Source organism: Rhinolophus hipposideros (assembly GCF_964194185.1).
Source record: "Rhinolophus hipposideros genome assembly, chromosome: 6".
Classification (NCBI taxonomy): Eukaryota; Metazoa; Chordata; class Mammalia; order Chiroptera; family Rhinolophidae; genus Rhinolophus; species Rhinolophus hipposideros.
Genome location: NC_138052.1, coordinates 48,429,493 through 48,457,007, shown reverse-complemented (window position 1 = coordinate 48,457,007; position 27,515 = coordinate 48,429,493). Strand labels below are relative to the sequence as shown.

The window sequence follows — 27,515 nt, the reverse complement described above, 5'->3', positions numbered from 1 at the left end:
AAAAACTTGTTTTTATCAAACTATTTGGTCAACCTTAGGTTTAAAACGTTCATATAGAAAATCAAGCTCAATGCTCGATTCTTTCCATCTACTGATCCAGTTTTCAGAATAGCTAGTTAAAAACCTAGAGCTTTGAACAACCGATTTAGTGTTCTTAATCAGAGATGATACAATTTCTATCTAAAAGATTCTGAATTAAAAATAGTATCTATTTCTATATAAATGATTTCTATATGAAATATTGAATCAGTGGAACTTAATTTCACTTTGAAGCAAAAATACTGGTCAGAGTCCAGCAAAACAGAAATATTTTACTAATTTTTATCATAAAGGAGAACATTAATCACCCAGAGTTAATACATCACATATCTTCTCCATTCTTTTTTTCTCACACTTTCATTTTCAGGGTGAGATGGGGCTGGACAATTAGAGGTAACAAGACAAGACTGCAATTAAAGGGGGGAAAACCCAACTCTAAATGGATTTTTCTTTAAGAAACCCAAAACCGAAAGAAAACAGGTAAAATTAGCTATTGGAAATTATGGCCATGTGAATCAACCCTTGCTCCCCACATCTGGCAGCATTTAGCTCCCTGAGGGCACACTTGGTGCCCTAGGGCACCGTTACACATGTTTGACCAACGGGGCAACAACAAAGGACACAGAGGCTATAAAAAGAGGCAGCAGGTAACCATCAGGGCAGCCAAATGGCTTAGGCACTTTGACAAAACACACAATGAAGCAACTGGTTATTCCCATGGCTGCAAAGTCAACGAGGGAGAGCTTTATTTTAGGATTCAAATTCCAAAACCCCCCTCTTTAAGTCACTGGGTTACTTCCTTGTTTTAATCAGGTTTACAAATCCTCCCTTTTCTTTCAGACACTCAGTGAAAAACATTAGAGACAAGTTGTATAAAGCCACCTTGTCTTCTTGCCAAAAACCCATCTAAGAATTCAACTGGATTGTTTTCTGAACTCTATCCTCAGACTGGAAGAAGTGAAGGTGCCAAGTTATTCTACACACACTTTGGCATTATACTCAAAAAGAGACAGAAGCATTCATGAATGATATGCTCTATCTTTTTATATCCATTCTGCAACTTAGATGAATATATAGTACTATCAGTTTTAAATATGGCTCCCGCCTAAGCAGACATTGCATAATTATGTAGTAAGGGCTTTGCCTTTCCCACAGCCAAAAGCCCTCTTTTGGAGCCATTGGAAGAAGAATGCCTCCCTTCTCTCCCACAGAGAATCCTTACCCTCCCATTCTCCTCATTACCAAGACTATTAAAACATACCAACTCATTCCTTCTAATCCAATCTTCACAAAACACAGGAATGATAACTCTTATTAAAAACGAAAGGTTTATGGGGATATTCCCTTAACCCAAAGGAATGATTCCAGTAGATGGAAATTTTAGGTTCCAAACAGGCTGTAGAGAAGATATTTTGGGGTACTTGGACCTTTCCAATGATTTCAGTTACACCATTGTTAATAATCTGTTTTGTAAAAATGAAGCTCAGGGGAGGTGGGGAGGAACTATACATTATACATGTCTTCAGTCTCCCCTTCCAGTGAAATATTCTGAATTATGAATTTTTAAAAATGATGAGTACTTAAGATAAAATATTTTAAAATTGTCATTCATATTTACTCTTCAAAACAATTTCTCAAATCTAAGCAACAGGAATATTTTTTGATGTGTGACATATACATACATGCATACATCTGGGTGTCTGGGTGTGTGTTTAATTTTGGAATTAAGACATCTTTTAACAAATGGATCACATGCACTTAAATCTTTGGAGAAACTGTATTTTCATTTTTTAGTACAGAAGAAAGTTAAATGAAAGATTTTATTAACAAACAGAATATTTCTTGCTCATTAACGTTGCTCCGGTGTCTCCAATTTAAGATAAAAGGCAGAAAGGTAATTGATGACTTCATTACTATTGCTTATGACTTTAGTACAAAACCAGAGGCATATCAAAAATTTGAATTCAGAAAGATAATTTCAAATGCTGAGGGCTGAGGCGAGGGTTCATGGGTTAAGAATGCAGACAGGGGTTTTGTCCCGGGTATCCGTCGTGGGATGTGACAGCAATGTTGTGTTACACGTCTTCAGACCCCCTTGCTTCCTGCCTGCTTTCGTTTGTTTCCACCTCTGCAACAGTGTTTTTCTGTTGTTGTTATTGTTTATGTAGGCTTAAAAATGAGCTAAATCTGGATTCATGAGTTTGAGGTGGTTATTTTTGTGGGCTATGGTTTTTTCACTTACCTGGTATTTTGGAAAAGGTTTGTCATAGATGCCCATACAAGGGGAAGTCTAAGACCAGAAAACATTATCCCTATCGCTTCTTTACTGTCATATAGACAGTTTCTTCTACTGAAGCTTTGGCTTCGATTTTATAAATGGGCAAGAACTAAAAGATGCTGGAGTTTTATGGTTCAAGGGCTTTTAGGTTCATTTTTCACAATAATTACATATATTTTAAAAGTGAATAAATAAGCACATTTATATTAGTAACAGTAATAAATTGTACTTTTAAAGGTGACACATTCTCTGAAATTTATTGAGCATCTCCTGGGTTGTTATGGTTTGACCATATACTTCCTGTTGAATTCTTATTCTATTTTCCTTCTTTATTCAGGCTGTGCTGTGTCTAGAAGACTGAAAAATGCCCTGTAAAGTTGCTTTAACAATAAATACATGGTAAAGTAATACACTAATTACAAGTTTAAGAAAAAATCAAGAATCAAGTTAGAATATGGTTTCAATGTTCTTAAACTACAGAAGTGAATTTTTATCTATAATGGACATGAAAAATAAGCACTGTCCTTCCTTTTTACCTCTAAGAAACTGATTTTCCACGATTCTTACATATCTTACACATCAAATTCTTACATATCTAAATTTATTTGTCATGTAGTCCACAGGAAAACAAACTTAAACATATATATATATATATATACATATATATATATATTATACATATATATATTTACACATCTTCCTTTCAGAGATGCCCATGTTATTCGTGAATGAAAAAGCAAGTTGCAGATCATGTATAGTATGATATCATTAAAAACATACACATAGATGTTTGCACATGTGTAGAAAAAAAGACTAGGTGGGGATAATTACTAAGTTTTCCTGCTTAAAATTCTTCAATGTTTGTGCACCGTTTTTAAAACATAATTCCAACTTCTCAAAGACTTCGAGGCCCTGCCTGGTCTGGCCCCTGCCAACCTCTCTAGCCTCCTCACACTCTCCTCTCCCTGAGGTTCACTGCTTGCCAGCCACAGGGGTCCCCTTTCTGTTCCTTGGACATACTAAGTTTTCTCAGCTCTGCATTTGCTCTTTCACCAACTCCTCACAGCACTGGTTCATTCGGAGCCTGCAGGCCTCAGCTCAAATGTCACTTCATCACAGGGCTTCTGGGAGCACTCTCTCGAAAGTGGTCTCCCCACTTACTCCCTCTTAACTTTATTTCATTCAAAGCATTTTTCCCATTTTGGAGTTATTGTGTTTGTCTAATTCTGTCTTCTTTTCTCCCCTATCAGAATGCCACCTCCACGAGGTCTAAACTCCAGCACCTACCACGGCAGTTGTTGGGGTGTGTCATTCTCTTTCTTTAGGCTTCTTCAGCCTTATAAATTATTTAGTACTCTGCACGTGGATTTTCCTCTTTCAGAGACTAATTTTTACAATTTGGATTTGTAAATGTACAGATATTATTTTTCTTGTCATTATTCCCTAAACAACACAGTGTAACAGCTGTTTACATAGCATTTACGTTGTTTTAGCTATTATGAGTAATCTAGAGATGATTTAAAGTTTATGGGAGGAGGTGTGTAGGTTCTATGTAAATACCTCGCCATGTTATATGAGGGACTTGAGCATTCAAGAATCTTGGCATCCATGAGGGTCCTGGAATCAATCCCCTGAGGATACTGAGGGACGACTGTGTAATCAAATGTATACACACACATGTGACACATACGAATATATGTGTGTGTGTGTGTGTGTGTGTGTGTGTGTGTATTGATTAGCTATAATATGACACCTGATAGTTAACTCTAGACACAAAGGTATATGGTTGTATGTGTTAGGCTATGAGTTCTTTAGTATTTATTGTCTACCCAGTGCTAGCTCAGTGTCTGGCATGTAGTCAACAATCAGTACATGTTTGTTGAATGAAGGAATGAACCCATTCATCCCCAGTTCCTGAAGTGATCTTGGCATATCACACCTCATTCTTCTAGAGCCCTTCACGTTGCTCTGAAAGGGGAAGCGGCTGTAGGGAACCAATGTGGTTATTGTTATAGGTACTAATTGTCTGCCCCTGATCCAGAAACCTCATGTTTACTTTCAGGACGAAAATCAATAAATATAAGTATTAAAACCTCATCACCTTCCCCTCAGGATGGTGGTACAGCATTGGTGGCCCTGACTCACTTGTACTTATACCAGGTCAACTTACCTGCAACTGTGGTTTCATTACAGGGCCCTAAACTTTCTGTTCAATTGTGTGGCATCCATTTGTCTTACGTGTCTCAGAAACTGAAATAAATGTTGAAGACACTAAGACAAATTTTAAAGATTACTATATTGTGAAAATGAGACTAAGATTGAAAGCGAGAAAGCCTCTCTGCTTTCTGTAGCAAACACGATGTCTAAGCCGGCAGCCATGGATTCACTGTGAAATCTGCGAAAGCTTTAAAAGCCTCCCTTAGAAAAGGAGAAATCCACGATGAGAGGGAGAAGGGTCTTCCACGAGTTACTTGTAAGTTAAAATATGGGGCTCTCCCTAGGAAATAATAGATCTCAGCACTAATCATGAATGGCTGCTAACGTGACAAAGAGAGACAACCACACATATGCCTCCTGATGGAAGTATATGACGCTACCTATGATGTATTTTTGCCAAAAAAATTGAACTTTAATCTGATCAAACTTTAGGATGGAAGTGATGGAGTTGACAGGAAATACAGGGGAAAGAAAAATGGTAAATGACATCATGGGGACCCAATCGGAAAATCTAGACTGAGAAAGTCTACAGAATAAATGACCTGGTTTCTTCAACAAATAAATCACAAGGGGGGGAAAAAGAAAGAGGAACCTATAGATTAAAAGATTAAAGAGACACATAAATCAAATGCAATGCATGGACTGTGTTTGGTTCCTGATTCCAACAAATCAACTGTGAAAAAAAAATCCAGGAACTCTAGACACTGACATATTTGATAGTAAAGAATTATTCTCAAATTTTGCGAGGTTTAATGATGATGTAGTTTCTAGAGTACTTATATTTTAGTATTTTAGAATCGCTTACTAAAATATTTATGAATGTAATGGTATATCTAAGACCTGCTTCTACAGATAACCTCTGGAGGAGGAATACAGGGAGTGGATGAGTGTAGAAATGAACCAAGACTGTTGAAGCTGGGTGATGTGTCCATGTAAGTTCATTGTATTATTCTCTCTGCTTTAGTGTATGTGCACAATTTTCCCTAAGAAAAAGCTGAAAAAAATAAGATTTTATCGGTTCTCACGTGGTCCAACAATCACATCAGTATCACATTGAGAGTTTATGAAAATGCTCAGATTCTGAGCTCTGCCCCAGACCTACTGATTCAGAAAACCGAAGTATGGGAGCTAGAATCTCTATTTTAACAAATGAAATGGTTGTTACACACACACACACTAAAGTTTCTTACATAAATGATTTTTATAAACACGAAAGCTTGTGTACTCTTTTGGCAGCACATATACTAAAACAAACACTAACGTTTGAGAACCACTGACTGGGCATTTTTTGTCAGTTTTATTTCTCATTTTCCAAGTGAGAAAATCAAAGGACGAAGATAAATTAACTGGTCAGAGTTCACGTTGAGAACTTGAAAGAATTCAGATCTTTGAGCCTCTCAAATCTTGACTTTCCAGTTTACTGTACAAGCACCAACTAAGCAACATGGTTTAAATATATATATTATCATTAGCTTTTAAAAGTTTGGTTCAGATTCCACCAGAACCAGTTTACCCTTTTGACCCTTCAAGATTAACACACACACACACACACACACACACACACACACACACACACACAAAGTATCGCAGGGGTCCCATATAAGATCTTTAAAAAGAGGGCTCTATCAGGATGTAAGAGATAGCTTGGCATTCTGATAAAAGTGGAGGTGTTTATGGCCAAATCCCTGGGATTTGGCTGAAAACCGAAAGCCCATTTTCATTTGATAGGCCCTTAGTATAAGGTACATAGCAGGGAGTTACCTGCTTGCCATTGGTGAAGATTATATGTCAGGAGGCCATGCCCCTTTCCCTGGTGAGGGTTCTGGAGGCCAACTTTTAGCTTCCCAGACAGGTCATTGGTTGGGCTGCATGGTTTGGGTTTCTCAGCGATCTTCTTGTTTGTAAAGACACCCTTGGCTTCCATACTTTGTAATGGCCTTTCAAAAGGTAACTAGAGAAAGTATGAGGTGAGCACATTTTTCTATTTATCTAAATGGCTACATTCACACCCCTCCCCACTTTTGGTATTAATCCAAGTGGTTTGATTTTGAATTAAAGGGGGGAGGGGTAGAATTAAAAATGGAGGTACCCAACACAGATCCTTTAATGAGCAAAACCCAGCCAGTTCATTTTCCTCAAAACATTTTATGAAAATTTTCAAACACACAAAAATGTTCAAAGATGTTTATGGTAAACGTGCATACTCCCCAGGTTCTACAATTAACATTTTACTGTATTTGCTCTTTACCACCTTTCTAAACATTACACTACCCATCCTTTTATTTTTTTTGGGGGGAGATGCATTTCAAAGTGAGTTTCAAAGGTCAGTAACCCCCCTCCCCCAAACTTCAACATGCATATCATTAACCAAACTTCAGTATGTTTAGAGTTCCTTTTTTATCTGCATTTTGAGATAAAATTTATATGCTCAAATCTTAAGCATATCATCGGATGAGTTCTGACAAATGCATACACCTGTGCAACCAAATACCTCTCAAGATACAGACTATTACCAACACCCCAGAAATTTCCTTTCCCCCTTCCCAGGAAGCCCCACCTTTACCCAGTACCTACAGAAATATGAAATCTGATGCTTCCACATCCTCTTGTCAGGTAAGACTGAAATCATTGTTGCACTTCCCAAGTAGGATAATTTAGGGCACAGAGCGATGAATTACTTTTCTTAGATCATATGAACACGACGTGAGACCAAACAATGTCAGTGCCGAAACAATTTCATGTTTTTCCCACTTGACTATATCCCAAATGTTCATGTCCAAACTTCCAAATTAAAATCAAATTCATAACTTCTGTTTCCAAGCAAATGTACATTTTTCCATAACCTTGTATCTAGGCTAACCTACAGGAATAGTTAGTATAGAGAAAAAGAATCATAAATGCATTTTAAAAGGAGACTAAAAATAATTCACATAGGAAATGCAATTAAGTTTAATTACATTGGATGCTAATACTCCTCTTGCAATCATAAAAACAAATGTTTGAAATATATTCTAATGAAAGAAAAAGCCCCTGCTGTATTACAGGGCGAAAAATAATACATTTGCTTAATATTTGAATTTTTATGATTACTCTAAATCTAATACAACCCAGATTTCAAAAAATGGATGATTCTGTTCCTTCTACTATTTTCTATTCATGCAAGCAAAGGCAGTGATGTTACAAAGATATTCTTAGGCTATCTGAAAACTACAAAAAAAATAGCATCTTCTTTCTTATTTGTTTAATAACTGCTGTCATCCTTTTTGGAGGCCGCAATCACAAGATGTCAAACAAATTCTGCCTTGACTGTGGGTTCTGATAGATGACTGCTTGTTTTTATTAAAAACAAAAAATTTTCCCTGCATTAATTACCAACACGGGAGAAGCAGGGGCACGGCTGGGATGTTCACCAGCCCCTGGGCAAGCAGAGGTGCAGCCCAGAAAACCACAGAGCAAACTCCCATGCTGAATACCGGAACACATTTTTCTTTAACTCCCTTGGGGACCCCGGGACTCAAAGTCTTAGATTCCCTTCAAGAGCAAAGCAGGAGCATGCATGGGGGCAGGGTGGGATCATGTTTATCAGTCACAACAATTCATCTGGGCCTGGGTCCAGGTAGTCTGCATGTCTAAATTTGATGAAATATAGGCGCCATCAGGTAACAGTAGTGGTCAGGGAGCTTGCCAGAAACCTGTAACTCAAAACTGAAAAATGAAATTAAAAGACTACTTTGGCCAGGCAATTTCTTTCTTCAGGATGCAATAACTGCAAACTACAAAGTTGAAAGAACAGACAATTCTTTGTATGTTTTAAAATTTCTTCTTCCTAATGTGACACAACATCTGGGCCAGAAAAATATACACAAATAGTTTCAAACTTGCATTTCAATAGTATGTTTCGGCAGAACGTCCCCTCTTCTTCCCTTTTTCTTCTTTCTCTTTTCCACATTCGGCTGGGGGGTGGGGGGGGGGTTGGCCTATGGCAGGGAGCGGAGGCCGGCTGAGTCTTGGGTGTTATCTGGAGGGCAGGTAGGAGGGCAATGATAGAGGAGCAGACGCCTGACCCTGTCCTGTCAATAAACCTTAACCCCGACCTGCCAGGCCTCTGAGCTGGCTATTCTCTGTCTAGCCTCTTCTCTAATTGCTCTAAAAATGACTCTTCATTTGTAAGTACCTTTGTGTAAACACCCCACAGGAACTGACAGTCATCAGAATTACCACACAGTTCTAGTTTTTAAGGGGAGCAAGAAAAGTCTTTCACTGTGGTAGGACTTTGAAAACAATTTGAATGGCTGTGCAAAACAATACTTATCACTCTTTTAGCTTACTCTGTGGGTGACATTAATTTGACTTTTAAGACTGTTTACAGTAACATGTTAGATCTTTTGATTTGGTTATTTGAAAATAAACATGGAGAAGTGATTTTCCCCATGGAACCAGCCTGTTTCTCTTACTTCTGAGCACCTCGGAGAGGTAAAGCTCAAGTCCTATGCTTCCTCATCCATATCGTGAGATTTCCCTATAAATTCTAAAAGGACTGATACTTTTTAACCTAACTATGAAAATCCAAGCAAACAAAAAATTAAAAGGGAAGTGGGGAGACAAAAAAAGAGATTTTGGAATAAAGGATTTTTTTTTAGTAAAATAATAAAATTAACTCAGCCATGTTGATTAGCATAAAACACAAACTTCTTTTTACTAGTTTGTGACTTAATTCTTTTTTTCCTTTTTCTTTATAGTTGTAAAAAATTTATATCACATAATTCACTTAGGATTCCTTGGAAGCAATTCCCTAAACTATTTCTCTTCTACTGACATAATGGGAAATCCAATTATTGTCAATTTTATAAAAGAAAGCCAGACTTGAATTTTGCAAATCCCAAGCTCTCTTCTGATTGGGTGCAGGTTAAAGTCTGCCCTTTAAAGTATAGCTTACTTAAATAGCTCAATTAAATAAACTATTACCTCTAATAATTTACTATTAAGTCCTGACCAAGTAAAAGAAAGTTAAAAAGTACCATTTTCCATAGTACTTATAACCTTCTAAAATACTCTGTGATTTACTTATTATATTTGTTTATTGCCCATCAATACAAGCTCCTTGAGGGTAGGAATTTTTGTCTGCTTTGTTCATTGATGTACTCCAAACACTAGAACAGTGTCTGACATAGAGCAAAATTAATGAATAAAAAGTTGAAGAGATTAAAGAAACACTCTTAAATGAAATAAGGACATTTATCTTATTTCTACTTATTTACCATACCGTATATTTCAGTATAAAAAGCTGTCTAATCTCCCCTCCACAACACCAGTTGAAATGCAAGGCAGAAAAGCCTTGACGTTTCGGAGTTGAAGTAGATCTTAGAAACCACCTACAACTGAGGTCTGGGCCTTTAGAATTCCCCCAGGAGCTTGTAGAATGTGCAGATTCCCAGGCCCCACGCCACACCTACTGATGCAGAATCCCTATGTTCAAGTAATGGGTTGTCTAGAAGGGGAACAAAACGATAAACTCAGGAACTCACAGTTATAACAGTGTTAGAGGTGTGGTCAGGATGCTGCTGGAACCAAGAGGTGGTGCATCTAAATGAAAGTGTACCAGAGCTGAATTCTGAAGGTGGAGCAGAAGTGCACTGCTAGATGAAGATCGGCGGTGGCATATGCATGTCACACAGTCAGTCGCCTCTGTAAAATCTATAGGTGCTACGGCTTGAGGGAAGAGTGCCCAGCACAAGATTTGAGACGGAAGCTGAGGGTCAGAATATGAAGAGTTTTGTGTTCTAAAATAATGAGTGTAAGTCTTATCTTAAAAACTGGGGGCTGGGGGACATTAAAGACCGGGCAAAGAAAAGTCATGATTGTATTTAAATTTTAGAACTATCTGGAGAAAGGACTGACTGGAGTAGGCTGGGGTTAGGGGCAGATGAGAGGCAGGGAGACCAAGGGAAAGGCTATCGCAGCATAGGAGGGGACAAGTGATGTGATCCCGACTGGGAAGTCACCCAAAGGCAGGATCTACCGCCTCTACGGTGGCCGTGTGAGGTCTGAGTACGATGGAGAAGTCTAGGAATTTCTTACTCCCTTCTCCCCTCGCCCCAGGTTTCTGGCCTAGGATCCTGGGTGAATGCTGACATTATTAACCCAAACAGGGAAAAGAGGAGGAGGAGCAGACTTTTTGGGCAAAGATGGTGAATTCCATTCTGGACATGCTCACACTGCAGTGGTTCTCCAAGTGTGATTCTTCAGTCCAGCATCACTTGGGAACTCATTAGAAATACACATTTTGGGAGGTGGGTGGAGCTCAGCTATTGTTCAATAATCTCTCCAGGTGATTCTAATCACACTTATCTTTGGAACCACTGTGACAGCCTAATCTCCAGCTCCAAAAAATAGTTAGCTTTGGGGAATGAATGGATAATAGATAGATAGATAGATAGATAGATAGATAGATAGATAGATAGATAGATGATAGATAAGAAAGGAGTGGCAGGCTGAAGCCATAGGCTCCAAACTAAAACCCCTGCCTAAGGTCACATGGGAAGTTATAACCAGAGCTGAAGTTACCATTCCTCATACATTCTTGTGTACCTACCTCTGCACTAGTTGGAAGTGTCTCTTAAGTGTGTCTCTTATTTCAGATAAAGGAAAGATAACGACTAATCTTACTTATTGTTTCTTAATATAACAAGGTTTTCTTTAAACCCTGACTACAATTCATTATTAGAGTCCTTACGTTCACAGAAATTTGTCAATAGTCATGAAGTCAAGTCAATCACCTCTGCTATCTGTGGCATGAAAGTCCCTTTTATTTCCCACATGCACATATTTTCTAATAACCCTTTTTTAAAAAGATGGTAAACTGAACATGCATTATCTACTTGTACTGCCTCTCTTTAGATGAAGGCATGAACCTATAAGATCAGAGAGAACAGGAGAGGAGACCAAGCGGAGTGGAGGAAAGAAGACTGGAAGCTGAAAAGCAGATGATGGGATGTAAATGCCTTAGTGGAACCAAGAAAACTGAATCCTGTTCAGGCAGCGGAGAGGGGTGAGAATTCCCAACTGATGGCACCAGGTTTCTTTAGATATAAGGGAACAGTTGAACTAAAATAAGGAAAAGTGGTTGAAAATCTGTTTTTAGACACAGTTAAATCCCCAGATCTCATACTCTACAAAGTGGAATGACTGCCTCGTTACCATCTTGGCAAAAGATTTATTCTCAGGAGAGAATAAAACAGGTCTCTGACTGGAGCACACCAGGAAGAGTTGAGGGTGGGGTGTGACAATGAATGCCAGGGATTAAGTGAACAATTACATACTTGGGGGCTAAGACCCATTCCTCAATTCCAGCCCTCCCACTTAGCTTCCAGAATGTTGGCAGCTAGGCTTTCACCTTTCAGGCAGGAGATTAGTAAAACCTGCTCTGGGGGCTCTGAATAGCCTAGGAAAAACCGACCTAAAGATATTGACAAGGGGGAGGGGAAGATCATGACAAGGGATTCCTCAGGATAATGGCCCAATCAGATCACTTCACAACTCAGAGCTGACCCCTAGCAACCTGCTCCCCACCTTGCTCAGAGCTTACACTAAGTTTGGTTTTACTTTTTATTTTGAAATAATTTTAGACTTACAGAAAATAGTACCAAGGTAAACAAAAGTACAGAGAGTTCATATACATTCTTCAATCAGCTTACTCTAATGTTAACATTTTATATAACCACGGTTTTATCATCAAAACTGGGAAATTAACATTATTAGATTACTACTAACTAACGTATGGATCTTATTTGAATTTCACTAGTTTTTCACTAATGCCATTTTCTGTTCCAGGGTCCAATCCAGCATTCCGTAATGTAATTAGTTGTTAAGTCTTAATCTTCTACAATCTTACAACAGTTTCTCAGTCTTTCCTGTCCTTCATGAGCTCACTGAGCTTTTTAAACCCCCCACTCTTATATAGAAGCAAACAATAACGTATTTCCAGATGTCTGAAAAAGCCTCTTATATAAAAGATAAAATACCAAATTAAAAAAAGAAAAAAACTCAGAGAAGAAAATTTCTAGAAAACTATTAATAATACACTAAAAAAATATTGAAACCAGGAAATAAGAACAAAATACTATTTCAAAAAACTTTCAGGGAACAAGACAGACACTTGGAGATTAAAAATATTACAACAGAATTGAAAATCTCAATTGGAGAGGCAGATAATAAACTTGAGGGATCCTCCCAGAAAGGAGAGCAAAACGACAAAGTCCAGAGGGGATGTGGGCATTAAAAGAACAACCACACAAATGAGCATGATTTTAAAATGTGATATATGTAATGAAGGAGAAGTATACGAGGTCAGACAATTAAGTTCGCGAACTCATCCTAGAAAAAGTGCTACATACCTCACTGCTGAATATCACTATGGTCACCTTTGAAGTACTCCCTTTGGGAAGCTATGCACCGATGTCCGTGCTTAGTCCACCCTTCAAAGCAATTTTGAAACTCTTTTTCTGGAATGGCCCTCAGAGCTGTCATCGTATTACCCTTGATGTCCTGAATGTCATCAAAATGTCTTCCTTTCAATATTTCCTTTATCTTCGGGTAAAGAAAGAAGTCATTGGGGGCCAGATCAGGTGAGTAGGCAGGGTGTTCCAATACAGTTATTTGTTTACTGGCTAAAAACTCCCTCACAGACAGTGCCGTGGGAGCTGGTGCATTGTCGTGATACAAGAGCCATGAAGTGTTGGTGAAAAGTTCAGGTCGTCTAACATTTTCACACAGGTTTTTCAGCACTTCCAAACAGTAAACTTGGTTAACTGTTTGTTCAGCTGGTACAAATTCAATGAATAATCCCTCTGATATAAAAAAAAGGTTAGCAACATCATTGCAATAAGTTCGCGAACTTAATTGTCACACCTTAGAGACCACAATGAGAGAATACAGTGGGGGTACAGTGTGTGAGCAGTAGAGGGATTTCATCAGGAAATCCCTCTGATGAAGCTCAGAACTCAAGAACAAGCAAAAATGAGCCAAATGAAGACATGGGGACTAGTAGTTGAAGCATGAAGGAAGGCCTTGGGGAATGAAAGCACCTGGAAAGCAGGCCAGTAGACAGGAATGGTGGGGCTACAGAGTTGGGGGGGATAAGCCAAGGCCCGGGGGGCCTGGGAGGTCAGGGTTTTCATGGTAGTGCAATGGGAAGCCAAGAAAGGTTTTAAGGGGGACTGAAATGATCCAATGTGTTTTTAAAAAGGTCACTTGACTGCAGTGTGGAGATGAATTGGAGGAAGTAGTTTAATGACTGTAGAAGAGACCGGTTCATCTTATGGATGTACCAGAACTTACTTCTCCATTCCTCTCTTCTATTGGACATTTAGGGTGTTTCCAGTCCTTGTATCATAACATAAGCAACACTGTAACAGACATCTTGAAACTAAATCTTTGCTAGCAAGTCTGGTTCTTTTCTGAATATACATTTCTAGATAAATAACTAAATAATTGACTTAAACGGTATGACATTTTCTGGCTATTTAAAAAAAAATAAAGATTTTGATCATTAGATATGAAAAATATACTTCACAAAATGGATCTCCCCACCTATTCAGTTAAATGATATCAACAGGAGATTACCTAATTTAAAAAGATGAAAAACTTCTATTTGTATGTAAAATGATTCCCTTTATTTGTTTTCTAAAATGGGTAAGCACTTGAGTTATCAAAATCAGCACTGTTCAACTTCTTGGCTGGCCTGAGCCACATCTGAAATAATCAGCACGCCGGCAGGCACGCTGTGCTTCTGAATCAAATGACTGCACATTTGGGACACCCTAAAATCACATCAACGTAACGTCATCTCCCAAGGATATATCTATTTGTGGCAAGCAGAGCTTGTGTTCTGCTCTCTCCATTCTCCCTTCTCATCTCTCATGGGTGGCCTCTTGCACATGCAAATCTGCCTCTTTTGTTCCTCATCTCCAGTGACTGGCACCACCACACACAAGCTCCTTCATATCTTTATCTACTTCTTCCCACTCACATTCTGTCTGTGTATACACACCTCCTCACCTTCAAGTTCTTACATACTTATTTTCTTTTCAGCTGCTGTGATCCTTCCCCCCAGTCTCTCCCACACTCCTTTGCTCCCACTTTCATCTTCCCTCCGAGCCCTTGGCCTTCTCACCTCTCCTCTCACACAATCCAACAACTGCCACCCTGGGCCCTAGTTCTGCAAAGGGCTGTTGGTCAGGAAATCTGTCAAGGTGGCTGAGGGGATAATTGGGGAAAGGGTGGGGGTGCAGATGCATGGATGCTGGGCATGAGGAGACCAGGTGGCCAGCCAGGGTTTCCCAGGCCTCTGTGGCAGGAGGGGGTGAGCCTGAACTAAAGGATGGGGCCGCCGAAGCAGGGGACAGAGGCCGATTCCTGCTGCTCGACAGCCGAGAGCCGAGCATACACAGAAACGCTCTGTGGCCTGGAGGGGGTCTGAGAGCTGCCAGGTGGACACACTGACCTAGACAATCAATTAAGGCATGTTCAAGGTCTGCTGAACAGGACAGTCTTTAAAACTACGCTAAATGCCCCATTAAGAGTTGCTGATTTTTCTCCCCCTAAAATTTCCAGATTTACAGTCCTAGTAAGAACTGCAAGACAAATCAGACAAGGGTACTGAAAAATCTGACACACACTGAACATTGGAGTTAATGCACTTTTGGAAACAAACCAGGTATCTGGCGAACACTGAGGGATCTAGTAGGTATGCTTGATGAGAATTTGTACTGGGAAGGAATTTAAGATCAAGGTCAGGAATGATTAATATGCATGCAGGAAGTCATCAACATGTAAGCATAAGCAATATGAGTCTCATTAAATCTTCAATCGCTTCCTATTGCCTGAAGGAACTGGTGGTAGTCTAATGATTAAAGCAACAACATTAAAGTAGAAAACAGTATTAGAAAATTAATCTGACCCTTATAAAAGATGCTAGCACAAGTACTAATCCACCTAAGTTGACTTTACAAGACTCTCCAGTGCAGCTGTGATTTTTCTTGAACTGCACTGTCTCCTCGTTCCCTGAATTAGAAGGCTTTGCTCAAAAGTGACTGGTGAAAGAGACGTTTGAGGGCTTTCGTTTTTTCAATCTAGGTCATTGATCATCTTTCCCACGCTTCCCAACGGCCCATCACACTGCTCTCTGGCTGTTCGCGGCATCTCCCCTTCCTCACCACATCACCAGAGAACAGCACCTCCCTGACGCCCAGCTTTCTCCCGCGTGTCGCTCACTCACTTTGCTGATCACAGCGCCCCTGCGCTCAGGCAGCAGTGCCCCGAACAGCTGCTATTCAGAGCATAACGTAGGGGAGAAAACAGAGAGGAGCTGTCTTTGGAAACAGCAATTCTTAGAGGGCTGCTTCTCAGCAGCATCGGCCAGCTGGCAGAGAGTATGGCGAGGGTGTTCTTTTCATCCCTGACCTATTCCTGTTTGATCTCATAGGAAAATCAGAACCTCACTGATGACAGACACAGGATATGTCATGCCCCAAATACAGAATTATCACAATGCTGAACAGAAAAACAAAAGTGTGATATATAGACTCAAAATGTGAGAGATAAAAGGATTTCAAAAGTTCGTTTTCCTAAGTTAATATTCCAATCATTAATAAACTGTCTCTTATGGATGTGGTAGACTTTTTTAAAAATCATGGTCGTATTCCTAGTGGCCCTCCCTAGGAGGACAATACTTTTACAATGCCTACTCTTTCTATCAGTGGGTAGACTGTGGGTAACTTTTACTTTCTTCTTTATAGATTTCTACAGTATCTTCACGGTACCACTGTGGATACTCGTAGTTATTAAGGGCTTCTTTTGTGTCATGCACTGTGCTGAGAGCTGTTGGGGTAGCCAAGTCTCCACAACGGTCCCCAGTGACCCAGCCTCCTGGTAGCCACACTGTGCTGATCTGTGTGATCCATAGTAACACATAGCAGGAGTGAGGGGAAGTCACTTCTGAGATTAGGTTAAAAAAGACTGGTTTCTGTCATAGGCACTCTGGTTCTCTCTCTCTCTCAGATCACCAGTTCTGGAAGAAGCAGGCTGCCATGTTGTGGGCAGTCCTATGGAGAGACAGAGGTGTCCAGAAAGTGAAGTGTCCACAAGGAACTGAGGCCTGCCAAGAGCTGTGGGAGTGAGCTTGGAAGAGGGTCCTCCAGCCCCAGTCAAGTCGTGGAATGACTGCAGCTCCAGCCAACAGCTTAACTGCAACCTCATACGAGACCCTGAGCCAGAGGCACCCCGCTAAGCCATGTCTGGATTCCTGGCCCTCAGAAACTGTGACAGTGTCTGCGGCAGGGATAATTTGTTACACAGCGATGGGTAACTAATACAGCTGCACAGGCATTATTTCTTTAATCCTTGTAATAGCCAGTAAAGTAGGTTTGTTTCATCCCCATTTTAGAAGTGAAGAAGTTAAAGCTTACATAGGTTAACTAACATGTCAAAGGTTCTACAACTAAAAAGCAGCCGTGTCAGGATTCAAACCTAATGCAATCTGATGAGAACCCACAATCTTAGCCACTGCTATACAGCCTTCCTCATATTACTGGCGTAATCAGAAAATATATTTCTAAAGTATTTTCATTCCTAGACAAAGAAATTCCCACTCTTCCTTCACTCCTGTCTCAGAGGTAGAGACAGTCTGCCCGCTTCCAAGGGGGGATTTTCCCCCTTCTCTTCCTCCCCTTCCTTTCCACCTCTGTCAGGTCTGTTCTTTCTCCCAGAAGCCCCCTGATCTCCAGGATTTACAGCAGTCCTTATTCCTTCCCAGTTCCCTTCCTTCCCTCTACTTGTAAATATAACCAGGGCCTCTATTTAAAAACAAATAAAACATATGTCCACACAAAACTTGTCCACACAAATTCTTGTCCCTCGCAACATTATTCATAAAGGCCCAAAAATGGAAGTACCCCCAGGTCGAACAGCTGGTGGATGGATAAACAAAACGTGACGCATCCATCCAGTGAAATCTTGTTTGGCAATAAAAAGGGATGACGTCCTGATAGAGCGTACATCATGGATGAACCTTGAAAACACTGTGCCAAGAGAAAGAAGCCGGCCACAAGAGACCAAACTGTGTGATTCCCTTTACTTGAAATGTCCAGAACAGGCCATCTACAGAGACAGAAAGTAGATGAGTAGTTACGGAGGGCTGGTGGGGATGGGAGGGACTGGGCAGTACTGCTCATGGGTAAGAGGTTTATTTTCGGGGTGATGCCATGTAAAACCGAGTGTGGTGATGACTGCACACTCTGTGAGTGTACTAAATACCACTGAATTGTATGCACACTTTAAGTAGGTGAATTCTATGCTCTATGAATTACATCTTGATAGAGTTGCTATTAAAAAGGAACCGAAAACCTGCACACTTCTCCGCAGCCACCACCACTATCACTTTTTTCATCCCTTCCTTCTACAGCTGAAATTTTGGTCTAAGTCATTAGGATTTCCTAGTGGCCAAATTCACTGACCTTTACGGAGTCATCCCGAAACTTCCTCCTACACCTCTTTTCCTGACTAGGCTATTCGTTTCTGCCAACTCCTTTTCTTCTGCTTTGGCAGCAACTCTCTTCTTTAGGTCCCCTTTCCAACCACCAGGTCCTGATTATTTCTCCTCTGTATCATTTTTTCTTGAATCCATCTCTCCCGTTCCATCCTGCAGTCATTGCAGCAGTTTAGGCCCCTACCACTCTGTTTCTGCCACTATCTCCTAACTGATGACAACGGCTTTCCCTCTCCAGTACACCTAGAACACCGCCAGCAGCAGATTAAAATGGAGACACCATTTCCCTTTTTTGTCAAAAACCTTCAATGGTCTCTGCTGCCTATAACAGAAACCCTAAGGTCGTCTTCGAGGTTCTCTAGCACCTGGCCCTAACCTGTGTTAGCAACCTTCATCTCCTGGAACTCCCCGACACAAATTCTCACCTCCAGCCAAACCCACCATTCCAGAACCCTCTGAACATGTCTTGACTTTTCCTGGATCCACATGGTGTTCCCACCCTTGCCCTGCCTCATCCCTATAGGAATGCCCCTCGCCCTCTGCCAGCTTCTCTGCAGACCACCTTACTCCTCCTTCAAGGCCGAAGTCAATTCTCATTTCTTCTGTGATCCATTACTCCAGCCTCAAATGATCTTTCCTTCCTCTTATTCCCAAAGCACTGTTATACTGTTTTGCATTATTATACCGTGTTTCCCCCAAAATAAGACAGGGTCTTATATTAATTTTTGCTCCAAAAGACGCATTAGGGCTTATGTTCAGGGGATGTCATCCTGAAAAATAATGCCAGGGCTTATTTTCCGGTTAGGTCTTATTTTCAGGGAACGATGGTATGTATTAGGCTTCTTTTTCCAATTGAACTAAAAACTATATAACTCAGTTCAGAAGTAACCTCCATCATGAAACTGCAGACTACTACCCCCAAAATTTCCAGTTCTTTTTTCATTCCTACTATACCTGTTCTTTGACCTTGCTGGGAATTCTCATCTTAGGACAACTCCTTTTTTAACACCAAACTATCCGCCTCTTCTCCTTTTACTTCTATATTCTAGATTATTCACTGTAATAATAATGAACACAGCCACAAACAATACAGACAAGATCCATGTCCTTAGGAAACTTCTTGCCTAGGCTCGACTTCAGAATTCATTAATTTAATCCCCTGTTGCCAAACCCCACTTCTGTTACTCCCAGTTTTCTCCAGTGCATCCATCTGGAAAATTCCAATCAATCCACCTATCTGTCTTCATTCTTTTACACACACAAGATGATGCCCATTTGAAGAAAATCACACACCGGCAATAAATGGGGCCACTACAAACACACTCTCTCTAATTTCATTTGCATCTCAACAGTGTGAGGCAATCCTATTATTCCTTACCATTTTTACCTATTTCCCAATCCCCATGTTTCATCTCTAATCTCTGCAAAAATGTACAGAAAGAAATAGAAGTCATTGAGGGACAAGGAGCTTCTTTAATTTTCTGTCCTTTCTCACCTGAAAAACTATCTGCATCTATCACTTCTTCCAACCCTAAAGGAGAAGGAATCTGGTATCTTCACCCCTTCTCACACACATGCCTCAGCTGTCCCATTTAGGTGGCCCCGAATCCTGTCATTCCACTGTCAAAAGTAGCTATCTCCAACCTGCCCTCTGGCTACGTCCTAGCTCTCACCCTGGTTGCCTTCCATATTACATGGCAGAGCTCCCAGAAAGCGGACACAGCTCTCACTTTTCTCTCGGCCCTTGGACAAGGGGCCCTCGCTGCTCTAGACTCCTCATCCGACCAGGCCCTCCTCGCACAGGAGCACTCAGCCCAGCCTTCTCTTCCTCTGTGAGGGTGAACACTCCTCAGTCTCTACTGGGTGATCCCCATTGCACTGGTTGCTTATCTCTGTCTGTCTCTACCTTACTCTGTTGTAATAATTGATTTCTATGTCTGATTCCCCTAAAGGACTATGAACTCATGGAGGAGTTCCGGTATTAATGGCATATCCCCCATCATCTAGGTTCCTTTTGTGTTTCCCTAACACTCAGGTCAAATCTCTTCTCTCTCGCCATTAATTTGTGCACTGTTGCTTTGTGATCAAAGAATGCAGTTCATACAATTTTTCTTTCTAGAACTAACTGAGGTTTTTAGCAGCATAACTTACTAAGTTTTATCCTATTTCATGTATATTTGTTAAAAAAACACTTTAATACAAGGCATCAAATTTAAGATTTACAACATTCTGACCTTTGGTGACCTTATTATGTCTATTTAAATTGCCAAATTAGAAGCATGTGAGTTTCCCACTATGATTGTGGTTTTATACATTTTCCCCTTTTATTTTTAACAACTCTGCTTTATATATTCTAACATGTTCTTGGATTTATAATGATACTTTCTTAATAACGTTATTGTATCACCATAAACTAACCACTTTTCATTCATTTACACAAACAATCTTTATTGAACGTTTATTATTGCCAGGCACTGTTCTGGGTGCTTGGGATACATCAGGCAGCAAAACGAACAAAAATCCTCCTTGTGGAGCTTACATTCTAGTGTGGAGATGGGCAACAGACAATAAACATGACAGATAAGTAAACCATACAATGTGTTAGAAAGTGTTGAGGGCTAGGAGTAGGGCCTTATAGGACATTATAAGGACTTTGTCTTTTACTCTGAATGAAATCGGTTTTCAGCAAAACAATGACATGATCTGACCTACATTTTTAAAAGATCTGTCTGGTTGCTATGTTGAGAACCGAGTACGTGAGGGCAAGTGTAGAAGTAAAAAGACCAGTAGTGGGTCACTGCAGTAATCTACGTAAGATAGGAGAGTGGCTCAACTCAGGTTGGTGACAGTGGGGGTGACAAAAATGTCTGCACTCTGAGTGTATCTTTAAAAGTAAGTTCAATAGGATTTCTTGACAGATTGACTACAGAGTGAGAGAAAGAAAGGAATTGGGCTTGATTTGAAGGTTTATGGTCTGAGAAACTGGACAAAATTATCGTCAACTAAAGTAGGGAAGTGTTCGGAGTAGAGCAAATTTTAGGGAAGAGATTAGAAGTGTAGTTTTGGAGTTTTGGACACTTTGATTTTGAGATGTTTATTAGACATCCAAGTGGAAATGTTCAGTAGGTAGCTGGATGAATGAGTCTGGAATTTAGGAGAAAGGTCTTGGCTGGGGGCAGTAGGGTGGGAGTCAACAGCTTCACGGATGGTGTTTAGAGCCATGGACTGATGAGGTCATTAAGGGGCAGAGTGAGTGCAGAGAGAGAAAAGGCCCATAAACCTTTTCGTTATATTTGATGGGTGTTGCCCTAAATCTTTACTATTCTGTCTAATATTAATATTGCTACTCTGTTTTTCTCCATGGATATTTCTCTATTAACAAATTTGACGTTGGGTTAACTTTCTACCTCAGGTCTCCCGGAAACCTGGTAAAGGTGGAATGTCAGCCATGATACTAACATTATTTATGATAAAAATGATTCGATTGTTAAAATTTCATCTAGATTATGAATAAACATAAATACCTGGAGAGAAGCCATACTTTGTTGTGTGAGGCGACTCCAGGTTTTGAGGGACACATGTTGTTATTGCCTACATGTGTTCCTTACAAGTGGTTCTTTAGGTTTTCCACTGAAAAGTAGATATCATATACTGTTGCAGTTACTACTGCTGTGTAACAAGTTATCCAAAACAAAAGAGTGTAAAAAAAAACCCAAAAAAACTAATTGTTTCATTATGTTCATAGATTATTTGGGTCAGGAGTTTGGAAATGAATGTCTGAGGCTACAGACCTTTGAGGCCCTTAGTCAAGAAGATGCAAAGGCTGGGGACGACTGGAGGGCTTGAGGGCTGGAATCATCCTCATCCGAAGGCTCACACTCACAGGTCTGGTGCCTGCAGTGGGATGACTCAAAGGCTAGGTTTCCTGACCAGCCCACCTTCAAGTAGCCTCTCTAGGTGGCTTGGCTTCCTCACAGAATGGCAGCCCCAGGTTTCTTACGTGGCAGCTCAGGCTTCGAGCATGACTGCTCCAGTGAACAAGGCAGAACCTGCACCCCCTTTTATGACAGCCTTGAAGGTCACACAGTATCACCTTCTCCATTCTCTTTTGGTTGAAGCAGTTACAAGACAGTGTAGAGTCAAGAGGAGGGAATATAGACTCTACCTCTCAGTGGGAGGAATATCAAAGAATTTTGATATTCTAAGAGACATGCTATCTTTCTTCAAATCACATTTTACTTCAAGAAATCAATAAAAGCCATATATATGTTCCTTCAGGAAAAGTGCTCATATATCCCTCTCCTGGGTATCTACCCAAAAAATCTGAAAACATTTATCCATAAAGATATACATACTCTGATGTTCACTGCAGCTTTATTTACAGTGGCCAAGCTATGGAAACAACCAAAGTGTCCTTTGATAGATGACTGGATAAAAAGATGTGGTATATATACACAATGGAATACTATTCTGTCATAAGGAAAGATGAAATAGTGCCATTTGTGACAACATGGATGGATCTTCAGATTATTATGCTAAGCGAAATAAGTCACACAGAAAAAGTCAAGAACCATGATTTCACTGATACTGTATTGCCCTGAAAATAAGACCTACAAGACAATCAGCTCTAACGCATCTTTTGGAGCAAAAATTAATATAAGACCCCGTCTTATTTTACTATAAGACCAGGTATAATATAACATAATATAATATAATATAATATAATATAATATAATATAATATAATATAGTAATCATATCATATCATAACATAATAAAATATAATACCCGGTCTTATATAGTATAAGACCGGGTATAATTTTTGCTCCAAAAGACACATTAGAGCTGATTGTCTGGTTAGGTCTTATTTTCCGGGAAACACAGTATGTGGGATATAAAACTGAAAGCAACAAATGAACAAGACAAAGAAACAAAAAACTCATAGACACAGACAATAGTTTAGTGGTTACCAGAGGGTAAAGGGAAGGGGGTGGTAGATGAGGGTAAAGGGAGTCAAATATATGATAATGGAAGGAGAACTGACTCTGGGTGGTGAACACTTAACACGATTATATAGATGATGTGATACAGAACTGTACACTTGAAACCTATGTAATTTTACTAATCATTGTCACTCCAATAAATTTTAATTTAAAAAAATAAGAAGAAGAAAAGAAAATGTGCTCATATAGACAAAATTTTGCATCTATTTGGGGAGTTCATTCCATTTCTTCCCATTGAATTCAAGAAACAGCCTTAGCATGTCACCATTCATTGACACATTCTGTCAAGAGGGACTGTCCCCTCCACTGAAGCCGGGCTGCCTTCAACCAGTGAACAACTGCTAAAAGGAAAGGGACATTTCTTACGGTATGTACTTTCACAGGTTCTCTCACTTAATTTTCATTTGACTTAGATAATTTTATACCCTCTCCCCTTTTTTAACAGATGAAGAAAGTAAAAATTCAGAAAGATTAAATTATTTTTCATAGACTTAATTTTTAAGTTCATAGCAAAGGTGAGTGGAAAATGAAGTTACTTTAATTCATGTGATAGTAAGTTGTAGAGACAGGATCCAAAGTCAGATCTTTATCCAGTTGCCTTTTCTTCTTATATACAATCACCCTTGGGATATAAAGACGCATATTTATTCTTAGCACAATATCTGACATCTCACTGGATACAAAACTGAGCCTCTCGCCCTAATGGGAATGACTAATACTATGAGACTCAACTTACAACAAGCTCTGGAAGATATTGAATCCTTTCTCACCCTATAATCTTCTACTCCAACATGAAGTTATAGTAAGTATTCCCTAAATTCATTTCTTAAAATGCTACTTCTGTCAATAGGTTTTGCTATTCTACCTTGAATCTTGCAATTCTGCCTTAGGATTATACCACACTACTGCATAATTCTTTCATATGCTTTCAAAAAAATTAAAGAAGTAGATACAAAATTAAAAATAAACCATATGATTCTAAACAACAACTCATTGGTCACTTTTGGAGGATAAATTTGTTGTAGTAGTCCACCCTTATCAGTGACGGATATGTTCTAAGACTCCTCTCCTTAGTACCAAACCCTATATATACTATGTTTTTTCCTACACATACATACGTATGATAAAGTGTAATTTATAAATTACCATGTTTCCCCAAAAATAAGACCTAGCCAGACCATCAGCTCTAATGAGTCTTTTGTAGCAAAAATTAATATAAGACCCGGTCTTATTTTGCTATAATATAAGTCCAGGTTTTATATAAGACCGGGTCTTTAATATGTATATAATATAATATCGGGTCTTATATTAATTTTTGCTCCAAAAGATGCACTAGAGCTGAAGGTCTGGCTAGGTCTCATTTTTGGGGAAAGAGGGTAGGCACAGTAAGAGGTTAACAACATAACTAAAAATAAAACAATTGTAACAATATACATATAATTGTAACAATACATAAAAATTATGTGAATATGGTCTCTCTCTCTCTCTCTCTCTCTCTCTGATACTCAATCTGATACACTAAGCAGATTCACTACTGAGTGACTAATGGGTGGGTCATGTACAGAACGGACAAAAGGATGATTCACATCTGGGGCAGGACAGAGCAGGATGGATGACGGGAGATTTCATCATGCTATTCAGAATGGCATATAATTTAAAACTATGAATTGTTTATTTCTGAAATTTTCCATTTAATATTTTTGGAGTATGGTTGACTAGAGGTAACTGAAACCCCAGATAAGGAGGGACTACTGTACCTTAAAAACTAGTAAATAAAGAGAACAAATCAAGCATTTAACTTTCCTTTCCAGGATGAGGTCTATCAGGATAATCAAATACTTGATGATAATGTTTCTCTCTGTAGACATTTTTTAGCTAATGAATGAAGAAGGAATGATCAAATTAAAATATTATCATTTTGCTAACTCCTAATGAGTTAAAGGAACCAGGTAATGATCACCAATAGCCACTAACACCACAAAAAAGCAACATCCTATGAAGTATTCACACACACAGAAAATGTCTAACCTAAAACAAGCCAGGCCTTCGATCTGCCAGTTTACAGAAGAACATTTTAAACGACCCAATTGGACATACAATAAGCAAAATCAGAATATGGAAAGCTCCATAGGGCAGATCAACTAACTAATTGCTTCAATAAATAAATTTCAAGAAAAAAAGGGCGGGGAAGGGGGAAGTAAATCTATAGATTTTTTTAAAAAATCGACATCTTCTTTTCTCCATGTTGGCATAAGTAGTACTTGAATTCCCTCCGGCTGTAAACTACTAGACGACTAGACAAAATGTGAAGGAGTTATTTTTTGGGCATTGGACTTATTAAACAATGCAGGGTGGTGAACCTTGAGGGTGAACAAAAGCGCAGGTGAGCCCAGACTGGCCTCAGTGTTCTGAAACAGGCCGGGTATTGGAGGTGGGATCTGAGCCACGCTCAGCGCCTCCCGGGAGGCAGAGAGCAGAGGTCTGTGGGAGCAGCTGGAATTTGTGTAGCAGGGTGCTGGAAAAGAGGCACAAGGTGAGCCCAGACAGTAGCTGCTACACTCTGAGAGCTGAATAGAGACTCCAGTGATTGCAAGGCTGGGCGAAGCTGCCGTCCCAGCACAACCGGAGTAGACAGACCTCACTGATCCCACAGGTATTCAGCTGAGACCCCAGAAAGACCATGCCTTCAGGGTAGAACCGTATACTAGCAGAGGGGGCGGGGAATTAAGACCTGTGAGGCAAATCTGGCTCACTGTCTGTTTTTGTAAATAAAATTTTATTGGAACATAGCTATGCTCATTTGTTTACACACTGTCTATGCAGCTTTTGCACGATCTTGGGGGGGGGGGGCTTGAGTGGTTGCCATAGAGACCGTAGTAGGGCTCACAAAAGCCTAAGATACTTAATATCTGGCCCTCTACAGAAAGTTTGCCGATCTCTGCACTAGAGTAAGGGCCACATTCTAGTACTACGGGCAAAACAAAGAATAAAACCAAGCCTGGCAGAATCAGAAAGAATTGCCAATGATTTTACTGTCTGTCAGAACAAAACCCAACATTTGGAGAAGAAAAACAACATAGTTTCCACAAGGTATTAATCATTATGTCACATATACAAATACATGTTAGATAACATATGAAGGAGCGAAAAAATGTGATCAACCATCAAGGAAAAAAAGCAGTCAATAAAACAGAAACAGACCCTGAGGTCACCCACATGACAGAATTAACAGATAAGGACTCTAAAACAGTTATTATAAATAAGTATATTCAAGTACTTAAGGGAAAAGATGGATATAATGAGTGAACAGCTGGGAAATCTCAACAGAGAAATGAAAACTGTAAGAAACAAAGGGAAATTCTAGACCTGATAATACAATATATGAATAAAGTAAATAGGCCCCTTGTCTTTTAGAAATACACAATGAAAGATCTACAAACGAAATTATATGATATCTGGGATGTGCTTCAAAATAATCCAGCTTGGGGCAGGGGAAGTTGCTAGGGGTAAAGATAAAACAAAAGCGCCCATAAATTGGTGACTATTGTTAATTAGGTAATGGGAGTTACCCAAGAGACAGTACTGTTCTCTCTGTTTTTTTGTATGTTTGAAATTCTCGATATTCAAAAGCTTAAAAGAAAATCCAATCTAAAAAGCTGTTTTAACTGTAAAATAAGATGTTGTTCAAATGAAGTTCTGCACACATATTATTCTCCTCCATCTTTGCCATAATTCCATCTCCCCCATCTCTCCTTCCATCTTTGCCATCTCCCATAATTCCCTAAGATATGTAGCATTTACGCTGCATTTTCAAAGATTTCCAATGCTTGAGAAAAGGGGCCATTTCATAAAAACTGAATACTTAAGTAAATGCCATTTTCCCTCCTCTCTTCCCCTCTCCTCTCTCCTCACCCCTCCACGCCCCTCCCCACCTCTCCTCTGTCTCCATCTCTGTCTGTCTCTGTCTCTCTCTCCATCCCTCCATCCCTCTCTGTGTATGTTACACACTCATACATACACATGGAGATATCAGTATTTGACTCTGCGAAATGTCAAGATGTCATATGACTATATAATAAACTGTTCTATAACTTATTTTTTTCCAAATAACATGTGTTGTGGACATCATTCCATGTCAACAAATATAAGTCAACATCATCTTTTTTTTTTAATGGCTGCATAGCATTCATCGAGGGTCTATATGTTCTGTACCCTGCACTGAAATTTCATAATTTCCATGGGAGATAGGAGCTATCTGTGTTACGGAAAGCTGTTTCAAACAGAGGAAAAACATAAGAGTATATGTGGCTTTCGGGACACCTCTGACTTAGGGAGTTTAGGGCCATAATCTGATTAAGTGTGTCTTAATCTATGTAGTAACAAGTCACATTATAATAGAGTTGAAAGGTATTTGTTAAAAAATATCACATAGCAAA

The 27,515-nt window shown here is 39.6% G+C and overlaps 1 protein-coding gene across 6 annotated transcripts in view; it reads right to left on the bottom strand.

Annotated features, from left to right (window-relative positions):
• Positions 1–27,515, bottom strand: part of METAP1D (methionyl aminopeptidase type 1D, mitochondrial) — a 68,423-nt gene that overhangs the window by 37,459 nt on the left and 3,449 nt on the right. The window contains exon 2 of one of the 6 annotated variants that reach the window (XM_081050944.1): positions 6,296–6,485. The exons of the other annotated variants lie outside the window; for them this stretch is intronic. Within the exon in view, the coding sequence (XP_080907070.1) occupies positions 6,296–6,458 (163 nt within the window). The 5' untranslated portion in view covers positions 6,459–6,485. The remainder of the gene's footprint in view (positions 1–6,295; positions 6,486–27,515) is intronic. 6 annotated transcript variants of the gene reach the window in all.